Source organism: Ylistrum balloti, unplaced genomic scaffold (assembly GCF_031769215.1).
Source record: "Ylistrum balloti isolate Yb309-2 unplaced genomic scaffold, AGI_CSIRO_Ybal_v1 Utg369912, whole genome shotgun sequence".
Classification (NCBI taxonomy): domain Eukaryota; kingdom Metazoa; phylum Mollusca; class Bivalvia; order Pectinida; family Pectinidae; genus Ylistrum; species Ylistrum balloti.
In genome coordinates, this window is record NW_026782034.1 from 1,005,121 (window position 1) to 1,028,581 (window position 23,461).

Here is a 23,461-nt window from a genome sequence, read left to right on the forward strand (position 1 = left end):
GTACACAACATTGTGTGGATGATGAAAGATGGTACACAACATTGTGTGGATGATGAAAGATGGTACACAACATTGTGTGGATGATGAACAATGTTATACAACATTGTGAGGAAGCATTTCAAACGAAGGGACATGGTTTTAGCTTATTCACTGATTCCATCAATCTGATGAACCAACCAAACATACAGCAATATCATAACAAAACACTTCCCACAATTATATATAACGATTTATTTGAGTATAACAATGATAAAATGGGCTATGTTTACAGTTTACTGATTGGTATGGTTCTTTTAATGTCTTCTTGTTGGAACACCATTCAAATTTCACTTGGCCATGAAAAATTAGTTACATCCTAAATACAAAGTTATTTATCAGCAAACATTTCAAACTAAATACCAATAACAAAGGATACTAGAAACCTCCACACCACAAAATGAGTTGTGAAGAGAGTAGGGACCTTTGGAATGATGGTTCTGTGTTTCTTAAAACTAGGTAAGCTATAACAGATCTTCCATTCAGGCATTTAAAACATGTAAATAACAGTCAAAATTACTTTTGAAAATTGATGGATTTTGGTGAGACAAACCTACTACCATTTTTAGGATCATTCATATATTTAATGAAGTGAACACATTTTACCTGACATGGTGGAGGTACAACACTTCACATTTTGTGCTATTTACCATAACCTTGAACACTGCTGTATTTCAAAATCAACATAAATGGTCAGTATTAAGTAGCCTCTACATATGTAAAATGATTAATATTTACAATACTTTTACATTTTTTGTCATTTTGAATTCACGCTTTGCAAAATACTTCAGTTTCTGTCCTAGTAATGAGTCTATCAGCCTCTTGACGAACAATTTCCCGAACTGTAAACATATCAACAAGACCATCAAATAAATATTCCTTCTGACATTAAAAACATCACATACAGTCACCTCACATAGATTTTACACATAACTTTAAAATATGGCATTTTACATGATTGTATAACACAAAAATGACAAATAAGTGTACAATATAAAGAAATGTTACACCACACTATAGAGAGTTCCCAAAGGGGAACAACTCAGCCAAATCCCATCCTTTATAAAGGTTTACAAGATCAGGCGTCATAAATCTATCCAAGTGGTGAAGATTTCAATATATTGAACTCTACTCTGTCTAAAGCACAAGTAAATCTATTTTAAATTTGTTGACAATGTACATATAATACAATATAATATGGTGATAAGACCCAACAAAAAACTTGCTTCCAATACTCTACTATGTCCTGCATTTATATCAGAAATCAGAAAAGTTCATATAATTTTTTCTAACAAGCCAAAGACCAGTTCAAGATAAATGCTCCAAAACAGAAAAGTAAACAAATCATAAAAAATAATTTTGCAAACCTACAGTCTAACACAAACAGTTGGTCATGTCATTCCTTACAGCCAAGTCAATATTCAAAAGAGGAGCATAGATAGGCAACATTAAGTATGTGCATTTACAGCACTATGAATGCCACACAAATATCAGGTGGGATAATTTATGAGTAAATGCTATCACCCAACCTGTGTATTAAAGGTATAATTCAATACAACAATTCATTCTGGAAGGGCTATATATACTGATCTGTGTAAATGATTATTTTACACTGCCTACTGGATAAAACAGTTGGATTCTGTCTGGCAAAAGATCTAAACATCAAATTTACATGTGATAAAATTCCTGTCTAGAAAAACTACCAAGCACTGATAAATAAATCAAACTGTAATTAGTTAATCACCAGCACAATATCAAATTGGATTTCTGTTTGTAGATTGTCTTCATAAATTCTTTCCATTCCCCTTCAGTTCTACCTGTAAAAACAATAAGAAGGATTGTACAAAAGACACACAACAGCGCATTTTCATAACTTAGAGTGAGATACAGTAGAGCCAAACAATGAATTAAAGCTTTTTCATCCTTTTGTACAAGTTTTGAAGCCTAAAAATTAAAAAGAATTTAAGTCATAATAACATGTTATAGCACATGTTTGTTCGATGGGTTTATTGCCCAATGAACAGTCAGGGTGATTTTGAGGCTGGGTCTCCTTGTCTTAGCTGGTATCTACCTCATTTAACAACAAGCATGCCCTTCAGGCCAGGTAAGCTAAAAATGAAAGTATTTTGACCCATGGACACATTCAGCACAGAGTGAAAAGAGGCAGGAAAACTTAAACCATTCATATTAGATTTACATCTATAGTAGATATGATATCCTGATGAGAACGCATTTTATGCAAGTTCACAAGTCTGATATTTGAATTTGAGAAATCACCTTGCTGGCAGATGGAGATTTAAGATTTAAGATTTAAATAATTAAGTGAAGAATTGTTGAAATTTTGTTAAGAAACAGCAGAAAAGATTTCTACTGTACTGGATCAATTTGGTCTAATAGAAATTTCATTCAACTTTTTACTGAATGTGTAAAATACAGTAAATATATAGAAGGTATATTTTGAATGATGTGGATGAAGAAAAACAGTACAAATATACTGGGAAATTTACAATCAATTGTGATGATAGTAGGCCTGTCTCTTGTAATTCATACCTGTATATATACATAAATATATATATAAATGTAACTTAAAGATGCTTGGTGTATCAATAAAATATTTGAAAAGAATAAAGTCAACATGACAAATGTATTCTGCTAACGTTTTGAGCCCAAACAGTCATCTTCAGGGAATACATTTATTATAATGTCTCGTTAACGACATTGTGACGTCACACATAATACATAAGAGAAGGGGAGAAAATGTTATCGTTGAAGTATATAGACACTACATTTATGTCCGTTTGTTATCAATCAAATGTGTGTAAAACATTTTTCAAAACATTAACTTGTATTTACAGCTGGTTTAAACATCCCTTACAAGAAACAGATATCTAGTGTATATGAAAATCTGCTTGAAATATCCAGCATGAGATGATGACAAAAATAAAACATTACTAATATTGGAGCACACGGCACCAGGTTTTAAGACTGAATATTCCAGATTACTGACCTATGAGGGCTGGACCACACTTGACCCACTGGCACCTTCTCCCATGGCTTTTGAAGACTCTCCTTCACCATCTGTTACAGGAGATGGTGCTGATTTCTCTTCAGTTTCAATCCCAACAGCTTTAAGGATCTCAGTCGATTCTAAATGGTCTGCAGGATTATCTTGTTTGAAGCTCAGCAACAGTTTTCCACCTATTTTTATAAATAAATTTAATTTGTGACTTCCCATATTTCATGCCATACAATACCAGATCATTAATCACAGACTTTAAATAGAACATTATAAATTAAGGGATTTACATTATCTCACAATAGTTCTTTAGTAACTCCTGAGTATGTCAGAGCTACATCTGTCACAAAAGTGCTAAGATTATCTCCCTTGGATCAATAAATTGCCTTTTGACCCAACCAATGGTGTCAGTAGCTGCTAGAAGTGTTGTATTCCACTTAATTTGCATTAGTTTTCAGATCACAATGTCATACTCTACTGTTGATTTAACACCAAACTGATTTTTATATTACTAGCCTTCAGTAATAGCTCTAATTGTGACAGTAAGGCCCAATAAATGTAACTTTTAATTAACCATAAAAAATGGCTCTGCTATCATAGGATGATGCATCTTTTTTAAGAAAAGAACAGTACCTGCAGCCACTATCAGAATTCCTCCATTCTGCATGCCATCCCCTTTAAAATTGCCGTCTATCTTCTCTTTTTTGGCCTGAAATGATAACAAGATACTGTATAATCAACACAAGCACATGTTAACTATGTCATGTAACTGCCATCCATAAAATTGCTTGACAAGGTTTTTCATACAAATTTAAAAATTCAGGAAAACTAATTGTACCTTCTTCATCACTAGATTCTTGTACTCTCTATTTTGAAGGAATTACATGCTCGTTCCATATGGCATTTCAATATTTCCATTCTTTTCATTGTAAACTATTTTATATAAATTGATTTGAAATTCTAGGTTATTTCAAAGTTTTCACAAGACCCAAGATCAAAATGCAAACATTAAACATTTTTATTGAAACTTGTGAGTTACTATAAGAATATGTTGAATACTAACAGTAACATTTTTGGTTTCTAACATCACAACACTCTATCATTTTGTAAATGATTGTCTTCCTTAGTTACCTAAGTGTGATGATACATACCACTAATACTAAAGTAACGTAACAAGGTTAGTGTGGGCTAACAACAATGATGATTATCAGGTGACAACTATGATGACACAAGCTCATCAGATATTGTTACAATGAAAACATCATCTACAACCCCCATGTCAATTACAACTGCTGAACTGGTTTCCTATAAAATTTGAGCATCTAAAAATTTTTATAAGAGATTTAATTAAAATTCCATTACTTTGAAGGAACACCATTATTGATGTAGAAAAAACATCAGATCCATAAGACAACTGATACTGATTAATACGCAATAGGTTTTCCTCACTTCTATGTAATAGGTACATTATAATCAGACATAATTATGGAACAGGTGCTCTGTTACCTTAGTGTGTATTTGAGTTGAGCTGGTACATATATGTATGTATATGTATATTCAGTAAGTCAGTTATTGATTTCTAGTTACTGAAATCACTGACAACTGTATGTAGAGAATCCTTAATATTCCTTAACCATGCTATGTAGAGAATCCTTAATATTCCTTAACCATGCTATGTAGATAATCCTTAATATTCCTTAACCATGCTATGTAGAGAATCCTTAATATTCCTTAACCATGCTATGTAGATAATCCTTAATATTCCTTAACCATGCTATGTAGAGAATCCTTAATATTCCTTAACCATGCTATGTAGAGAATCCTTAATGTTCCTTAGCCATGCTAGAACCTTTACATTGTGTCCTGTTGACAGATAAAATGGAGAGAAAGTTGATGATATCTGATATAGGGGTATCGACCTAGCATGTTTATAACAAGGTAATATCAAAAGTTGTCATGGTCTAGAGAGCTGAATGAGACAGGGGTGGATATATGTCAACCTCTTACTGAAGCAAACAATTCTGGGACTCCATTTCACCTCCCGACCTAACTTTTTTTCTGTTTGATATATCCATGTATCTGATTTCATGTGAACCAGAAATTTACAAAAGTGCAGTGTCAATTTAATCCTCACACATCCTAATAACCTACACTCAACACACATAAAATGGTGGGAGAAAGTGACTAGATTTTATATAAAAAATATTCTTCTTCTGGCCGAGGTGTTTACTGTAACCAAAATTTGAACCTGATATCATTGTGTATCAGGGCGAATGGTTTGACTATGTTTTGGTGGTGAATAATTTCAATTTTGACAGAGAATGTTATGTACATGACATAAGTTCAATGACAGTTTGAGGTCATTACCAACACAGTTCATTACATGACTTGCACTAATTAAGAGACCTTGTTCTAATTACAGGTAAAATTTCTTAAACTTCAACACCTCATATTACTGTTATTATCCTGTTAAGCCCAGGGACAAACACATTATATTTTTACATAAAGTGCACAAGCCGTGGGCTTAACAGACAATCATATATCATTTGTTTTACAATTTTAGAGAGCAAGTACATGTACTTGTATGATAAGCAAATTATTATCATACATGGGCTCATTTGTAGACGAATACAGTATTATCATGTATAAATTTCTACACCTCATCAGTTTCACAACTTCAGATGTTATCAACATGTTACATAATTAAAAATTTCATTCCGCAAATATTGTACATTCTTTATGCAACTAATATCATCCATCAAAGCTATTTAAACTAATGTATCATTAAAAAGTGTTGATCTACTGTAACAATCTTATACCTACAATCTTATCGTTACTGTATATGTATACTGTTGTGTAGCCGAAGGCACTTTAGACAATAACATTCCGGCCGATTAAAATCTCTGACTTTCAACCGCAAACTTTTAAATTATAATGAGAATCATATATCTAGGACCTAATAGTTTTTAAGGATCTAATATTGAATAGAATTTGACTTTCTATCAGTTCTATGTCATTGCACAAAGGTCATGAAGTTCATGATACACTATGTTATATTGTATTGTAAAAGAAGCAGGTCGGTGTGGCTTGTACATAGTGTTAAATAAGGTCTCTGTCACTCAGTCTACAGAGCATGCTTCTTTGGCTCAGTTGATACAGTCAGTCGATTATCACGCCGGAGACCCTGGTTCAATTCCTGGTCAGGGCACTTAACAGCGATAAGTGTTTTCCCTGCTCTTTCACGCCCAATGAAATCCCACGGGTTGTGGTATTTGGAGTCTTGCATTGACATTTAGGAAATCTCAGGAAAAACAGGGAAGTGCCAACTTAACCAAAGAAGCATGCTCCGTCAGGAAGATTAAGAGACCATATCTAATTCTGTATACAAGCCACAAGCTCCTTTTACAGTATTAGCAACAGGCACATGTCTGCTATAGATACATGAGCTAGTAAATGACTTGTTGTAGATGTGGATGAATTGTAAACCAACAACAACAACAATAATAAACAATCTTGATCTGATTTTAATGTTAGTAACCTGATCCAAATTATGGAATTTTATCAATAAACATGTGAATTAAGATATATGTTTCTGAAGTCTTTAAAAGATGAAATGTACATTTTGTAAGGTAAAACAATATCTCTTATACCTTATACTTCCCTTTTTATCATATCTTTGGTGCCAAACACTACCTGGAGCCGAGGCAGCCAAAGGACCCAGGTAGTCTCGGCTCCATCATTAACCTTGTTCCACACATATAAGCACTGTTGTGACAATTATATGTAAACACGATAAAGACCATATTAATGATGTCCAACAAAGCAGTGACAATTCACATGTTTTTCCTCTCCCGCCAACTATACAATAAATCAATATTCTATGTATGATACAGGCATGACTTTTAACATTTTACGTCCCAAACCCCATCAACAGGCTTTTATAATGTCTGTAGACAATTATCAGTCTGTGGTAACACATAACAACTACCGCTGAACATCTGTCCTCGACCATCAGGCTGCGTCATTCCTAAATACTTTGTTAGCCTTGCCGTTTTCAGAAATTGCAATGACACAAACTTTAAACTGTGGACCTTGAATTGAATTGGCAACTATTTGCTTATACAAAACCATATTACAGATTAATTTCTACTTATATTTTGAGAAAAGGAAATCAAAGACTTTTGCAGGGGATAAGCCGACAGATCCTTATTGTTAAAATACATGAAGTCTATGCCTGGCAGCCATTTTATTTTTTCCAAGCAGTGTGATCCTTTGATGATCGGTCACTGATGTATAATTACATAACCTCACACTTCTAAATGATAAAATTTTATGTAAAACAAAAGAAACTAGAACTGTAAACCAACGGTTTCCTAATAACCGCTCCTCCCCCAACCACCAAACCCCAGTACCGACGCTGAAAATTTGCAAAAAACAGTTTTATAGTACTGAAACTGTAATTTTCATATATATATTGATATTGGCTGGTTACCATGGCAACCAATATTTTGCTGGGGAAAAAAAAAGTTGCATGCACATCTACACATGGTCCCAATCTTTCGTAGTATATGAAACTGATCATGTACACCAGCTAAAACTTAATTATCAAATTTTAGGGAGAGGTTTACTTGTGAAATGTTTAAAGCTGACAATTCTAAAATTGATGATTTTAAAAAAGTAAGGAAGATGGGGCTTATTTGTGGGCATGGGTTTATTTGCAGATAAATACGGTATGTATATTCATTGAATGGTGTTTACGAAATGCATGTACAAGCTTCTGTATCTGCATCAGACATTCATGTAACTACATATTGCCTGGTGTACATTAAACTATGGTCGTACAAAATGTAAGCAACATGGCCTATCTACATACAGTATAACTAATGACAAGACCGTACAGCCCAATCACTAGCATCTTTCTCAATAAATACAAACACAGAGGTTGGTAAGCTTTATCTAGAGTAAATGTAGAGATGAAATGGATTTCCCGCATAGATATGTATATATAATCTAAAAATTGTAAAACAAGATTTTATTCATATCCTGGATGTCCTTTTATCATCAACTGAAATAAATCAGGTACATTTCTAATGCAATTGTACCTGTGAAAATTTGGTATGCAATACTAAATGTATTTACCCTGTTTCCAGCTCATGTAAAAATCAGCACAACATGCCATCAGCCAGCCACAATGGATTTAAGTGTCACCACAGAGATTCTAAATATGTTTCCAAGTGAGAAAAAAGACACCAGTGATGTTATCATTTCTGAATTCTATAAACAGGATCCATCAGTGCATTCATGATAAACTACATTCACCATTGTATCCTTGGCTTTCCCTGGAGCATTTCAGTGGATATATACTGTTACAACAATGTAAAAAATCAATGCTGCAGGTGCATTTTGTTCATGTACATAATTGACACCAGTTTCATGTGTATAGACTCCATGGAAGTTGTGTCTATAATACCATACTTCCAGTGTAAAAGATAGAAACCCTGTATATTCCAATATCTTAAACATGATTATTAGACAACCCTGTCTGTGTGATACATATTGAAATCCATGTTAACCCCCCTTCAAACTTTCTCATTAAACACAACATAATTCAGTGCCTAACTTTACCTAAGTGGTGAAACTTCAGGAGCTGACAATTATTGTGTCTTAACCACAAACAATCCCAGGTGGTGAAACTTCAGGAGTTGAAAATTATTGTCTTTGCTCTGAAGAGTCCTAAGTGGTGAAACCTGTTGGCATGTATTAATAAAAGCATTCCATCTACTAAACTTGTAAAGGTGATTAATGTTGAGAACTCTCCTACCTACTAAACTTGTAAAGGTGGTTAATGTTGAGAACTCTCCTACCTACTAAACTTGTAAAGGTGGTTAATGTTGAGAACTCTCCTACATACGATGTTTTATTAATGAAAGCTACAATCAGAAGCCATCAGATTTGTCACGCTATTCATCCACTACGGATGAATCACGATGATGTGATTCACTGATTTCAATTTTTTTCAATTTTACATATTTCAATAGTAAGAAAGTGAGAAGAAGATTCTTCTCTGAGGTTGGCAGATAAATCTCCACCATCCAGGATAACATTTTGGGGCTCAGCCAGGCTCAATATGTGTATATCAACAAACTGACATACTATACAAATATTTCCGAAAATGGGGCAAAGCCACAATTGGCCGGGTTGTGGGATGAGTGCAATGTTATATGGTATTTATAAGACAGTTAAGGGTGTTTCAATTGTTGAGTATGTAGAATATTTGTTATAAGAGAGAAAGTTTGGTTGTATTTTATGAATTAGTAAAGAAGGGCATTTGAAGAAAGAAGTTGCAGCCATTTTTGATTCAGAGATGCTAAAAAATTACACAATGGACATCTAGGGTCCCAAGGTGATTTATATGTGGAATTTCGGAAAGATTCTTTAAGTAGTTTCTGAGAAACTGTGATAAGAAGAAAAGTTTCAGAAAATGTAAGTTCCAAAGCCCGGAAAATGCAGAAAAATGTTCAGAATTAATCCATAATAGGAGGTGCACATCTTCAACATATACATAAACATCCTACAAAGTTTCAAGCTTCTATGTCAAAACTCTAGGAGAAGTTGATTCTACAAAACTGGCATCCCTTTTCCCCGCCTTCTTAAACAAGATCATTCCTACAGAAGACGAAGCATTTTAAAGAACTATTTCCCTATTGAGCTCTGCCCCAGTGGCCCAAGCTTACTGTTTATACAAAATTGATTCAGTCCAAATTTAACAAAAATTCAATCATTCATACAGGAGGGTAGGATTTTAAAGATTACGTCTTATTTCCCCATTTTAGCCCTTACCCTCCTACCCCAAGGGGCTGAAACTCACCAAGTAAACAGAATTTGTTCCTCTTTAACCGGGAATGCTTCAGACAAAAGTTGGTCAAAATCGGCTAAGTCGTTCATTACTAGTGTAGCTATTTATAGAAAAAGTTGATGGATGGACAGACGGACGGATGGACGGACAGAAGGATGACAGACGTAACAATAAACTTAAAGCTCACTTGGCCCTTCTGGCCAGGTGAGCTCAAAAAGTTGGTTATAACACTTAACAAATGACAAATAATAACAAGCGACAGACATCATCTCAGCTCACCTAAACAGGCCTTGTCACTAATTATAGAAGTGACAAAATCAGCATTTTCCGTTTTCTGATAAAGTATTCATTATGTTTGAGTTTTCATTATTCTCATCAGTTAAGTGAGTGTGACACAAATTTGAAAGTGATGGATGTATATATATATTTATATATATCACATTGTGATCTAATTCCATGGGTGATTGACTTCACTGGTACGAAAGAAATTAAAAAGCTTTGTAGCATGTGAGGAAATTGTAAAGAGTAGTGTTTGTTATCACTAGAATATCACTTTTCCCATGAATAACTACCATTCTATAGATACAAGGAAAGCTTAACTGCAGTTACTTATATGATGAGGCCTGACCTTATAGAAGTGAATCCTAGGGCTGTCTCTCCAGTTATATTTGAATGCATAGTTATGCGGGTTCCATCTTAAAATTTGTTATCAAATAACTTCAGCAATAAAACAGAAAAAAGTGTCAATGTGTGTGGATAATATTCCAGAACCTAGTATATCATACAGAGATATATAACATTGTAAGGGAACTGTGGACATATAAGGGATTATCATTACAACTATTTTACTGAATGCTTAATACTCCTTCCCTTACCTGATGATATGTCAATTCCCTATTACTTCAGTCAATCTAAAGATCTTTATCTTAAAACCAGAAGTTTTTGTTGGATTAATCATTCCCTGTATACTCAGATAGACATATCAATTTCACTCCTCATCCTCCAGTAAAAGCTAAAGAAACATTAAAACAAATTACTCATTCTTTCGATCCTAAGCAATCCAAACATTCATAGAGCCTGGGTCTTTCTCTCCTTCCTAAACAAGTCAAACATTTACAGAGCCTGGGTCTTTCTCTCCTTCCTAAACAAGTCAAACATTTACAGAGCCTGGGTCTTTCTCTCCTTCCTAAACAAGTCAAACATTTACAGAGCTGGGTCTTTCTCTCCTTCCTAAACAAGTCAAACATTTACAGAGCTGGGTCTTTCTCTCCTTCCTAAACAAGTCAAACATTTACAGAGCTGGGTCTTTCTCTCCTTACTAAACAAGTCAAACATTTACAGAGCTGGGTCTTTCTCCTTCCTAAACAAGTCAGACATTTACAGAGCTGGGTCTTTCTCTCCTTCCTAAACAAGTCAGACATTTACAGAGCTGGGTCTTTCTCTCCTTCCTAAACAAGTCAAACATTTACAGAGCTGGGTCTTTCTCTCCTTCCTAAACAAGTCAGACATTTACAGAGCTGGGTCTTTCTCTCCTTCCTAAACAAGTCAAACATTTACAGAGCTGGATCTTTCTTTTCATCCTATGCAAGCCAAACATGTACAGAGCTTGTTCTTTTTGTTAATCCTATGTAAGCCAACCTTATAGAATTTGCTCTCTCCTCCCTCCACAGCTAGCTATATATTAGCTAAACATTGCTCTCTCCTCCCTCCTCAGCTAGCTATATATTAGCTAAACATTGCTCTCTCCTCCCGCCTCAGCTAGCTATATATTAGCTAAACATTGCTCTCTCCTCCCTCCTCATTTAACTATATATTAGCTAAACATTTATAAATCAGATTCTTTCCTTCCTCACTCAGAGAGCCGAACATTGAATACTTTCGAGTTCCAACTATAAAGAATGTTTAACCTATGTGTCTGTCCACATTTCTAGCTGCTCCCAAACACATACAGCAATATATACCTGGTACAAATATTCATCAGTACCCGATATTAATTGTTAGTTTTTAAAATCAAATGATCATCACTGCAGGTGCTCCACTAACACACAAAAACATTACGTGTATATTCTATAAGAATTGATAAGATTTTGGGTCTCTGAAACTATCTTAGTTCACAATTTTATGTAACATTTTCTGGCAACTTAATGTCAATACAGCTACTTAAAGGTGATGTTTTTACTAAGGATAATCCCCACATATAAGATTTCTGTTGTAGCAGGTCACTATGTGATCAGTGTGTGTTTAGCTTCCTGGTAGGTACACCAACAACTGGGGGTGTTACATTGAAGTAAGAGGATATTCTTAACCCTAATTACCAACGTTTATCAAAGTCCAAGTGGTCAATATTGAACAGATGTAAACATTGGACTTTCACTTATGAATATAGAGCAGAACTGGACCAAGTGAACAATGACTAACACTGACCTCTGACCTCTGACAGAGGTGGCTTACTAGTCTGATCTTACCACTTGAAAGGCTATAGCTACTTGCCGGTACCCATGACCAACCCATGTTTGAAGTACAATATTTATCCGTTAGACTCATGTCTGTAAACCCTGTCTATTGCAGTTTATTAAAAATGCTGCCAGATATTTTTTCAAAGTCCTCAAATAGGCCCACATACTAACGTACTATAAAACGGACAACCTATTTATGCTGGATTGGCGACATTGTTACAGGGTACTTTCAGTAGTGTGTGGGAACTTGCTTATTACTGAGACACCCGAGTGTGTGCATTCTAGTCCACATAATACCTAATCACTGGTAGTAAATACTGGCATATCATTGAAAGGTCGACATTTTGAGAAGATATCCTGAAGGGACTGCGTTCTGCTTACCATTAGTGATCATAAATAAAAAAAATAATTCTTTGTTATCCTAAAACTGATGTTCATGATATCGATTTTGTTCTGGCAAAACATTAGAGTGGAATAGATTTACCTCAATTATCAGCTCAAAACTTTGACATTCAATCTACATTAATAAAATATTGGGGTCATCCGTATCATGTGCTGCTTCATAAACTTAATGCACTTGACCTTTTTGGTATCGATTATAATTTGTATCCTTTTTCTGTCATTTACGTACATAATGTTCTTTGTTTCATAAAAAAATAAAGCTTGACTTCACAGATCCAGTATAGCTAGAACATTAATGAGTTTTTATCTATGAATACATACAATACCCATTGTAACTCAGAAAATGTCAGACATCAACTTCCAACAGTTTTGCTTCAAATTACTCTATTCTCAAGAGTAATGGAATTGTATAATATGTCGGCAGTCTCTTACTTTCCAATTCATACCAAGTTTTTTATCATTTCTGATAAAGAATTCCCTGATATTGAATTTTTAGATACTCAAAAGTAAGACGATCAATATTCCGACTGAGACAGTTGAGCGTAGTTTGACAGGTTATATACAACTTAATCACACCATTAATGACCAATTTGTCAGCAATTACTTCAATGATGAAATATCAGAGGTCAATATTTTCAGCTGATTCAGTGGGATTGTTGCCTTTTTCATGAGGTTAAAGTCCAAGCTTAATACATGGAATATTACAATATACAGTGTATTAATATCCCCATACAGAAATCAGGTTTTGTGTACAGGTGTAAGAACAGTACTACTTCTAGATGTCAGAAGATTAATTCAAGATTTACTTAGAGCATATATACATCTACACCCACCCTAACAGTAAGAAACAGTGATAACTCAGTTCGTTGAATGTCGAGGCCAATTATGCCTCTTGTGAAGATCCAAGTTCCCATGGTCGTTTATGTTTCTCAGGAAATGGTTCGCATTGCCATAGTAATGTCCAGTTGCAGAGCACGAGGCTTTAGATAACTCCCCTGGATGGCATGCAATGGGCCACACAGATGTTGTGAAGTGTTTGTGATTGGTAACTACAAGGAGACCATGCCTCCAGATGACCCTATGTCTGTTCACTAGGTGATTAACTAAACAAACCACTGACAGTACTAATGATTTACTTACCTTGTTCATAGCATCTCTAGAAACCTTGGATAATATGGCAGGGAAAAGGCTTAAAAAGTTGAGTCTAAAAATAGATATTGATAATAAGAAACATTTGTATACACTGTATAAACTGCTGAGAATAATTTACTGTAGAGATATATTACTATAACATAATACTGTGTTCTGTTTATGGTCGATCAATAACTTATCAGAATTGGCATTCTTTTATTGACAATAAACCGAAAGTGAAATATTCAACAAAGTACAAGAAAATCCCTTGAAGTTGTCCTCCTGGGGACCATGTCCATAGTTAAAGGAATACAGAGTATTGGACATATTCTGTGATCAGTCTAATTTATGATTGTACTTAAGTTTTGACTAACTTCAAATCATACAATTGATATTTTCAATGCCTTTAATTTTACTGAACAGAAAGGTTTGTGTACTTTACCAAACAGCACAAAATGTGTGCTTCTATAGCATGGCATGCAATAAGATACTGTATTGTGCTTGTGTGCATATGCTGTATGCACGATGTGCACACAAAGTTTTGTTGTGCATTAACATAACTGTATAAGGACATAGTTAGGACCAAGAGATCAGTTTTGCAAATAAGGTGTGTTCGAGTGATGTCATATAAGGGAAGTGGGGTTAAACTGACATATTGGCGAGCTATACACTGTTGAACCGTACTTAAGTTTTCAATTCTTGTTATTTATGAAATTGAGTCTTAAGAATCTGGCAAATTAAAATGGGAAATTTGTGACAAACTTCCAACATTACATATGTAATAAAACTAAATTTTAGATCCTTTTTATAACATGATCATTTATTTTCACAAATATTGAAGAAAAAAAACACTTCCTTGTGCCTGTCATACTTAAAGGCCTCTGTGATTTATATCTAAAGTCGACAAAGTGATATCATAATGCAATCTGTGAATGGATGATGCCATTTCATGACCTAATCCTTACATTATAATATGTATAATCCTGTTATTCAGTTTAGAGTGAAATGTATGGGGTAAAATATTTCATTTCATCAGTTTTCAGGGTCCATTGGAAATTTTTAAAGTCAAATCATTACCATGATAACCAATTCTTCAAGACACATGTTTATTTACTAATTGACATTTCATATTTGTAAAATATACTAAAGCAGTCGATAACGAGCAGCTTGAAAGTTTTTGCAAAAGTAACCAGTTGTACAGTATACATACCTTTTAAATCCTAAATCTTTATAGCACTGCTTCTTCAAATCTAAATATAAATCTGAAAACATAATTAAAACAATTTCAATGAGTTCAAATCTATTGTGCTTAATAGCTCTGCTCCTTATCTAACAATCATCGTTCCAAATCAAATGCTACCAAAACACTGAGGTCAACCATAATTTGTGAAACATGAAATTAAAAGTATTCCCCCGATCACAGAAATCTGACTTATTTTCATGCTCGAGTTCCTCTTTCCCTCTTTATGCTTGAGAAGCCCTCCTCCTTTTTATGGTAATGTTCTTCACCCCTTTTTATTTTAGTGTTAGAGTACCCTCCCTTTTCATTCATTTCTCACATCCTTTTTAATTATTTGTTTTTTAAAGATAAATATTTATTAGAAAACCTACAACCCTATATGGATCACTGTTAAAAGTATACTACATCAGTACCTGGGTTTCTAAGGTAATGACTACGGTAATCTTAAAGCATACAGCTAAGCTGCTAATACATAAATAATTGTGAAGGAAGTGAGGCATTTTTAATGATCTTTTCACACGAAAACACGTAAGAAGATTATAAACCAGTAGATCACGTTTCGTAATGACAATATAAACATTTAGTGTTTCATCACTTTCAACCTATTCTCTATATCCAATTCTAAATATCTTTACCTACAATGACTAACATGTACAATTACTTCACAATGGTCACATAAAAAGCAAAAGCTTCATCTGAAACTTAATTTACACGCCTGACGAGACAGCTTGAAAAGGAAACGTGGAGGCTATGATCTCCACTAACCCAATTCACACATCACATTGTGTGTATAACATAGTCATCCCAATCTCTTATCATGCCACAGGGATATAAACCTGAGCTTTATTCTGGGTAGCGTATATAGGTAAATCCTATCATATTTCTTCCCTATGATAAACTTAAATGTAAAATTGCAGTGCGCAATTGGAGTTTTGGCAGCATGTAATAATATGCCGGAGTACCATCCTTGTTTATATCAAAATTGAAATAATGATATATATATATCAACCAATATACACAAGATCTAAAACTTAAGTCCATCTTCAGAAAATTAGCCAAGATTTGAAAGAAATTATCTGACTACATTCAACGATTATTTCAGCATCCATCTGACTTCCAGATCCATTTTTATATCGCAGAACAAAATGTATAATGCCCAGGTATTGATGGTTCCTAACATGTCAGATTAACTGTCATATCCTGTATAACCCCTAGGTATTGATGGTTCCTAACATGTCAGATTCACTGTCATATCCTGTATAACCCCTAGGTATTGATGGTTCCTAACATGTCAGATTTACTGTCATATCCTGTATAACCCCTAGGTATGGATGGTTCCTAACATGTCAAATTCACTGTCATATCCTGTATAACCCCTAGGTATTGATGGTTCCTAACATGTCAGATTTACTGTCCTACCCTGTATAACCCCTAGGTATTGATGGTTCCTAACAAGTCAGATTTACTGTCCTACCCTGTACAACCCCCAGGTATTGATGGTTCCTAACATGTCAGATTTACTGTCATATCCTGTATAACCTCCAGGTATTGATGGTTCCTAACATGTCAGATTTACTGTCATACCCTGTGTTATCTCCAACCTATAACTGACACAGTTTGGAATTTCTGATTCATGCATTTATGAATTAAGTTACTAATTTAAACATTTTGGAGTTTACAATATATATACATTTAGGAGCTAATAACTTAGAACTAACATTTTATTCCTGGGTCCTGGTTAGAAGGCATCTGGCCCTGCTTCATTTCCTAGTCAAAGGGGAATGTTTCTTTAAAATTTGCCTAAATCTGCTTGTGTGCTCCTTTTGTTAAGTCCTCTAATGTTATTTATTGTAAATATTGTTAAAGAAAGAATAAAAATCGGTTCATGTCTTCAATAAATAAACAGATAAAGGCTGCTGTTTATTATGTCATTAAAATCATTTAAAGACTTCTAAATCAAATTACATGTAACATGAACACTGCAGTATGTAAAATCATGAACGCTCTGCAATATTATCAACATAAGTGACATTTTGATATCAACATCATTGTTATCTCCTCCCACGTATACTGCAGGCATGTAACACGTAATTATGACTCATCGTCTGATAAAATTACAATGATATATTGCCCTGTGAAGTCAGTGTATGAAGTGTACCTTACACACAAAAAGACCCCAGCATATCATCCACTTTCTTAATAAATCCATAAAACTTCATAAAATATGTGTAAAAACAGACCCCGCTAGACTTAAATGATTTTAAAATTTAAAGTGATTTTCATTGCTCTGATATTTTTATAACATAAAAGATTAAATTTTTCTACTCAAAACTAGGTGTTATGGTATCTCTTCTACACAGAGTACAATGTACTTCTTGATGCAGACTAACAAAATTTACATTTTTTAAAAATGCCAAACAATTATTTGACCTTTCATAGTCATGATAATATGTTCAGGACCTTGGAATGAAATCTGAGAAGAGTTCTTTATAAAATATAATACCGACCAAAAAATATATTTGTATAGACCAAACCAACCCTTCAGATAATGTAGGAGGTTCTGTTTATTTGTAACTTTCAAAATATTTCACAGGATATGATATGAAAAATTATTTTCTTTAAAGACAAAGCACACTTTATTGACAATTTCTCTTTGACTAAGTGACTTTTGCATAATGTATCAGTGTATTCAATATGATGTACATATCCATATGTTGTCAATTACATTTTAAGTCACATGATCAAAACATTCACAAGTTCAGAGTTTTGAACTCTGTCTGAGGGTGACAGATCTAGGTCTATGTATGTTGACCTTACTGGCAAAACTGCATTGCGCAACTGTGTATTATAAGAGAAGAATACATCATCTTGGCAATTTCTTGGCAAATTCTTGGCAAACTCAAGTCCATGGGTATGCATATGAAACAAGCTTCTAATTTGATGCAGTGTTGTTACAAATAACAAATGGGCCACTTTTTTCAAATGGTAGGAATTTTCTAGGAAAGCAAAAAATATAGAATCAACGTATCATAACTTTATAATTACCTCCGGTAAAAAATTCACCACTCACAAAGTCATCAAGCCCTAATTCCTCTAAGCCAACGCCTATCAACCGTACATTGATGGCATCAAGCTGAGGTTTTAGGGCACTGATCTGCCTCGCTGCGAGGCGACAAAAGGGTCATCCAAACCGTCTCAGGAACACTACGACACATGACTCTGTCTTCCAAAATGTTTCCAGTGCAACATTCTGAAAATACATAATGATCATTTATGAACACTTATACATGAAACAAAATAATAGTTATCACAGTGTACATACGGTCAATTCTTTCTGGAAAGGCCACTCAATGGCACAGATGAAATTGTGGCCTTCAAAAACATACATGTTCATGACCTTTTCTATGGAGATTTGTTATAATTTACCTGACATTGTAAACTGGGCAACAAAACACGCATGACATTTATAGACCAGTAAAGAGGTGACTAACTGAGGAAGGCATACAATTTAATCTAGTTACAGATTACAATATGCAATGTCCTGTAGCTTCACTTTGGTATACCGTACATAACCTATTGAAAAGTTAAACTATTCAATTGTGTAACTTTTCAAATTCCTTGGAGATTGCTAGAATAGGCACTCATGCACATCAATTTAGTCTACAGTAAATGCTATATGGGCGACATAGATTCAGAATACGATGTTATCCTTTAATATCCTATAGAATTACCCAAAATTATCTAATTAATCACACATCTATGTTGCAATATTTGTCAAAATATTTCTGATATTTTTTTTTTAAGTTAAAAGGATTTTTTTTTTCCATTTCACAGACTTGGTATACTGCATGTTATTGGAATGAATTCTGGTGTCCTACATGTACATGGCATTTGATATTAAGATTTATATATACTGGTATTATTTAAAAAAAGTTTGTGATGACTTAAGGTAAGCTATCTAAGTCTGTGATGGCTGTAGATATATGGCAAGCCGTTTTAACATTTAATCCTATTTCCTCTTAAGGGGATAGTTTTTTCACTTAAGTGAAATTCTTTTTCACTTAAGTGAAAAACAATTGCACTTAAGGGGAAATGAAACATAATGCAAATTATTAATACAACTTAAGGGGGAGAAAATCACTTAAGGGATTCTTTTTTTCACTTAAGTGAAATAAATCATAATGCATAATAATGTTTATTTCCCTTAAGTTTTAAAGAATTTCACTTAAGTGAAAAAGTGATATGTGCTGACATAATGCTAAATTACATTCACTTAAGGGATATTTTTTCCTCTTAAGGTAAATAAAACAGTCCGATACTATCCACCCCCATTTCTGAATCTGATTGATCAGATAGAAAATACCAAATGATTGGTTAATAAAATGGATTAGTCCAAAACTGTTGAAGAAGGTAGGTGTTCATACATCCCACTGCTTGTTTAAATTCACTTAAGTGAAAACGATTTTAACTTAAGTGAAATAATAAACCTCTTAAGACTTATAAAAATTATTTCACTTAAGTGAAATAGTTTTACACTTAAGTGAAATAAATCATAATGCGAAAAGATGTTTAATTACCTTAAGACAAAAATAATTTCACTTAAGTGAAATAAATTTATTCCACACTTCATCTTAAGAGGAAATAGGATTAAATGTTAAAACGGCTTGCCATATAGATACTGGTGAATTTAGATATACTATAGGTCTGTGGTAAATTTAGACAGGGACATATAATAATGTTATATACGTCCCTGATTTAGATATACTACAAATCTGTAGTGAATTTAGATACTCTATACGCCTGTGTTGTCATTTAGTTTTATTACCTTGATTGTGAAGTCAACCAATGAGTATAATTTGGTTATTGTAAGGTAAACAAACTAAAGCGTTTTGTACTTAGTGATGAAAAGCTATAGGTCTATTGTGATAATCATTCTGACATATATCTATAATACTAGAAAATCCCAACAAAAATACTCTATATACATGATTGCACATCCCAGTCCACCGAACTGTAGGCGTAGACAAGATACATGTATATTTTATGAACGCATGTACAACTTAAACCAATATCACAGACTTAGATCAATCAAGCTTGAGCTTCTGACCATGTCCCCCTAGAACATGCACAGCATTGCTCACGGCACTGGTGACTGCATTGGTGACTGGGGATCATATATGTCTGTTGGGTTATATTATATGTAGCTGTTTTCCGTCGATAGCATGATAATTTTTCCCCCATGGGTTTCCTCCAACATCCAAAACAACGTTTGTTCTGTTAGCAGTATCATAAATATCTACATAGCTAATTAAGTTGATAATTGAACTTACAAATGATGTTTTATAAAAGTTAATTTTCAAGATAAATCCTATATCGAGATCTGTACCGATACATATTCATTGAGATAATTCTCTTTTTTTCCTCCCTGAATACATATCCATTAGCTGTTATTTACTCATATTTGTATTTCATGTTTTTTATAATCTTTTATTTTGGTGAACAAGCACGTGTGCCAGATTTCAACGCTTACATAATTAGTTATAAGTCTAGACTTCATTCCTCTCGGCTTTGTCGACGCGTGCCAGTAAACATAATATACCTGTACATGTTTGTGTCCCAAAATGACCGATTGTTCTTAAGGTTATCAATCATACCCAAGATAGATACCATCTACCCTTAACCTGACACTTGTTATCTGAAAAGTCACACACACAAGCAACCTGTGTTTCTTACCTCCCCGGTTGCGACACTCTTCACGAGATTTTTTGATATTTTCTGCACCTCTGGATCCATGATCACCGCTTTGGGGCTTGGAGCGAATCCCTGCTGCAGCCTCTTAAATGACAGTCGCACCCCTGCTTCGCTCAGTTTGTAAAATGCCCACGACAATCCTACGAACCACTCAAATAGCACCGTGGCCATCACGTGCTAGTTAATAGTATGTGATTGACACGGAGGTCACAGGAATGTTTATTTACCTTTTCATGTGTGCTTTGGCAATTTCAGCACACTACTATAACTTCCGGATTTCGAGTGCAATGATTTCACGGTGTTCGATACGCGTTCGTGTATGGCACTGTTAATTATATTCCGGATATTTCTTCTCTTTTCTTTCCACAATTACATATTGGACTTTAAATAACTCCATTCTGCTTAAAAATAATAGATTCTCACGGCGTGAATAAATAAAACTATTTACAGCATCCGGGTGTTTTATTGTGTGTATATTTAGGTTGGTTTTGTACCGACAGTTTGTAAACTCGACCTTTATTTAAACAAAGATAACATCACGGACCTACATATCTATATGTATATGAATACAATACGACGTCATTAGGTGTCAGTTTGACGTGTTATTAAAATGCCAACCAGTAGATGATTAGAGAACATCTACATATATGTCCCGGACTTTATTGGGTACATTTATACTTGTGTATAACAACAAAGGGAGATTATACTGATACGCCAGAAAGTCTTCTAAAACAAATCAAAGAGTCAAGAAGTTTTTTTTTTAAAGTCGCATATTACAAGCAGGATAAACATTAGCACTGTAGTGCTATTCTTGCGACAAAGTCTTTGTTGTCCGGTGCAGACAGAACTTTGTGAAGTGTTTTCATTTCTATTGAGTATATTCCATACCCATGTGTACAATGTCGTAACAATGGAATTCAAATGACTTTCTCTACAATTATCTTCTCACAATCTGTTATTGTCCAATACGTGTATTGGCATTTAGAAGAAGTCAGTGGTAGTGATATTATGAAGTAGGACTAAATATTTACGGTATTTAAGTATATGTACATTATCTCTCTGTCCTTCTTTTCTAGTTCCTGTATTTTAACTCCGATAAAGAATATTTTAAGCAATTCAATAACAGAGAAATACAGTATACATGAGAATTCTCTTTCAATGATAAAGGAACTTTAATATCATGCGTACTGTAACTTATTTTTAAAGTCTCTGCAAGTACATCCAAATTACGTAATGCTGAATCAATGTGCAATGTGGAACTATTTAGTTTCGTACATGTATAATCAAATAATGAAAACAGAAACAAAGGAAACATTTCAATTTAAAAAATCAGGGTCAATTATCTTCAACCCCACTCTTTTAAATAGACATTTATACTGCTTATGATTAAAAACAAGTAATGAATTTAACAACAAATAAATATTTTTATAAAGATTGATTGAAATATCAACAAATAAATACTTTGTGACCATTGTGAAAAAAGTTAGATGCCTGCAGGTTTTGTTACACTTTGAGTACACAAGTACCTCTATGTATGTACACAATGCACATCTTGTCAATAGCTCACAAAACATACCACACATGTATTATAGGAACACGGACCACAAGTCATTGTACTTAAGTCCGTGGACAGAGACGTTAATTGTAGCCATCAAAATAGGATCTTACACAAAGAGTCGCATCATCGTTTCCGAAAAGACAACCACATAAAATAGTTACAAAATACCGGTTCTTTCATTTTTGACAAACGTTTCCTAAAACTAAGATCCGGTCAATTTATAATAATTTTTTCTTCCGTGTAATATTAATGCTGACATTCTCCTAAATCTAGGCCCAGTTTATATTATTGACATCTGTTGATTAAATTATTCAATGACGTCATCATCCAGCTCGTATAGTTTTATACCCGGAAACTTTTTATCTCTATGGTGGGTGTACATGTATTGATTTACCCGGGATGGGCGCCTCCGAATGAGATCATGAATAGCGGATATAAACGACACAAATGTCATTATTTTCAAATTAAATATTTTTACCGAACTCGTTTAAAGATAATGTTCTTTTTGTCGGTACCTCATTGTTACACACAAAAACCCAGGTAATTACACATCGTGACCTATACTTAGTTATCCTGTAACCGTGATTGAAAAACAAAATATTAAAGCTTGCGAAGTAATTGCTCCTCAAGGAAACATTGTTCCAAATTTCATCACATACAACAGCGAATTGATGAATTTGCATTGATCTACATGGTCATTACAACATGTATAATCGCTCATTTCTACAACTCTTTATATTTGTAAACGTAAAATTTCAGTATTTCTGTCGAATTACCGCACCTGCTATGACATAGCTCTGCTTTCCGTCACTGCCGAAAATATAACTGAAGATTGCGTTGCTATTGTAGACATGTAAAACTAAAGATTGCGTCACTGTTGTATATATGTAAAACTGAAGATTGGGTCACTGTTGTATGTAAAACTAAAGATTGCGTCACTGTTGTATATATGTAAAACTGAAGATTGGGTCACTGTTGTACATAGGTAAAACTGAAGATTGCGTCACTGTTGTAC

General features: G+C 34.0%; 1 protein-coding gene across 1 annotated transcript; it reads right to left on the minus strand.

Moving 5' to 3' along the window:
- Window positions 1-213: 213 nt before the first annotated feature.
- LOC132546775 (prostamide/prostaglandin F synthase-like) lies at window positions 214-18,315 on the minus strand (the record flags this gene model as incomplete). The annotated part of the gene is made up of 6 exons (XM_060210494.1): window positions 214-1,853; window positions 3,044-3,234; window positions 3,686-3,761; window positions 13,907-13,970; window positions 15,108-15,159; window positions 18,183-18,315. Coding segments are annotated over 5 exons (516 nt in total), but the record flags the coding sequence as incomplete, so codon positions are not given.
- Window positions 18,316-23,461: the final 5,146 nt, after the last annotated feature.